This window comes from Atta cephalotes (genome assembly GCF_000143395.1).
Source record: "Atta cephalotes unplaced genomic scaffold scaffold00077, whole genome shotgun sequence".
In the NCBI taxonomy this organism is placed as follows: Eukaryota; Metazoa; Arthropoda; class Insecta; order Hymenoptera; family Formicidae; genus Atta; species Atta cephalotes.
This window is the reverse complement of record NW_012130141.1, coordinates 298098-300127: the sequence shown is the minus strand read 5'-3', so window position 1 is coordinate 300127 and position 2030 is coordinate 298098. Positions and strand designations below refer to the sequence as shown.

Here is a 2030-nt window from a genome sequence, read left to right as displayed (position 1 = left end):
TATTTATTTTAAGTTTAGTTAGTATATATATATATATATATATATATATATATATATNTATATATATATATATATATATATATATATATATATATATATGTATATATTGTATATACATATATTACACATGTATATTAAAACCATTCTGATTACAGAATATCTCGGGTAAGTATAAAAATGATTTAGTCTGAGGCAGATATGTCATTAATTAGTTGAAAACGGATTTGTCTATAAATTATATTTCTGTGAGTCAAAGAAGTCTTTTGTCTTAAATTCTGATGTCGTAATTTCCATTTTACACATTTCATTAAATTGAGCAAAACAAAATTCGATTTGCCTTCAATATGATTTGCAATACAAATACAAATAAATAGTTATCCTTACATGTTTTCTAATAAATGCTCAAGATTGTTTATCTATTTTTAAAATTTAACTTTTGATATCAAATCTCCAATTTACAATCACAATTTTTAAGAATATGTTCAAATTTATAACTGTAATTATAAATTTAAACGTATTTATTAGTAGACAGTTTTATGATATGCATACTTCTAATTTTTCAATAATCTCTAATTCTCGTCGCAAAATTAAACAATGTAATATTCATACCGTAAATAAGTTTGTTCGTGGAACATCGAAGTATAAATCAGAGTATTATATCGCTACTATGGCCAAGAAGACTCTTTCGAGTCTCCTCGTCGATTTATTTCGTTATATCACAATTTAATTAAAGATCAGCATATCCTTGGTATCGGCTGAAGCTGATGCTTGGCTCGACGCTGAACTTTTCGGTCCTATTTCACCGTAAGACGCACCTGAAGACGCACTGCTGAACGCGTCGGCTTTTGCGGATCCTGATCCATTAACGTAGGCTGACGATTTGCTGTTTGCTGATGCCGATCCACCGCCGGACGCAATTGCATTAGAAGACGCCTGTGCGTTGGCGTTTGAGCCTGCGGGATAGCGAATCATTTAATTATGATCTGTCCTGACGCCACAGCCTCCGCCATAGACAATGCTGATGCCTTGGCCTCGGGGCTTAGGTCTGTGGAAAAATGAACACGAAAAGCTCTGTTATGATCGATGAATCCCGATATAAAAATATTTCCATAAATCATATGTAGAGCTTTTAACTGGGTTATCCATCGGAGTGGATCCATCGGATCCAGGATGAGTCTTTTATCATTGTTCCACCCAATTTTCGTAATTCATGAACGAAAGTGTTAGAAACATGCGTGACAATGTGATACTTGGTATTCTGTGATTTAGAGACTTTGATTTGTATTGACACTAAAGGATCGATTTTCTCGAACGTGAACTCTAGTTATTAATCTATCATGATATAGAGACTGAATAATTTTTCATCTCTTATGTAACACGCGAGATAAATTATGCGTTAGAAATTGTTAAGACAGAGGCATTGTTTGTTCAATGATCATTTGATGAATATTTGCATACATGCAATAAAATGTTACGTACGTCAAAGATAAACGTCAACAAGGCATTACATAATGACGATAATAATTTAAAGGAAGTTGTGCTTATTTCTAATAAAATAGTAATTATGTTAGAAAGCAATTTAAAAAATTACGTGTATTAATTATGCAATAATTTTCCGAATTTTAGGATTTACCATTAATTTTTAAAGGAATTGTTTATTTAATTTATTATACAGAACCCTACACGCAACACAGATTTATATCTAAAGTACATATATACCTCCTCCGCCAAATCCGCCTTGATTACCGAATCCGCTTTGACCACCATGTCCTCCGGCATATCCTGTTCCTTTAACATCGTATCCACCAGAGTCACTACCGGTACTTCCAGCATTAGCATTGGCGTTACTATTGGCATTAGCACCAGAAGCGCCATATCCACCGAGATTCAGACCGGAAGAGCCACATTGTGCACATCCACCACTACCATAGCCATTGAGTGAGCCTTTGCCAAATCCTCCGTGACCTCCAGATCCTCCAGGGATAGTTCCATGAATAGTTCCGGCGGCTCCGGCATTAGCATTGGCATTA

The 2030-nt window shown here is 34.2% G+C and overlaps 1 protein-coding gene across 1 annotated transcript in view; it reads right to left on the bottom strand.

The window, feature by feature from the left end:
• Positions 1-723: 723 nt before the first annotated feature.
• LOC105624421 (spidroin-2-like) overlaps positions 724-2030 on the bottom strand; it is an 8351-nt gene continuing 7044 nt past the window's right edge. Inside the window, exons 4-5 of the mRNA XM_012205787.1 lie at positions 1720-2007; positions 724-953 (exon numbers count right to left, since the gene is read on the bottom strand). Coding sequence (XP_012061177.1) covers positions 724-953; positions 1720-2007 — 518 coding nt within the window. The remainder of the gene's footprint in view (positions 954-1719; positions 2008-2030) is intronic.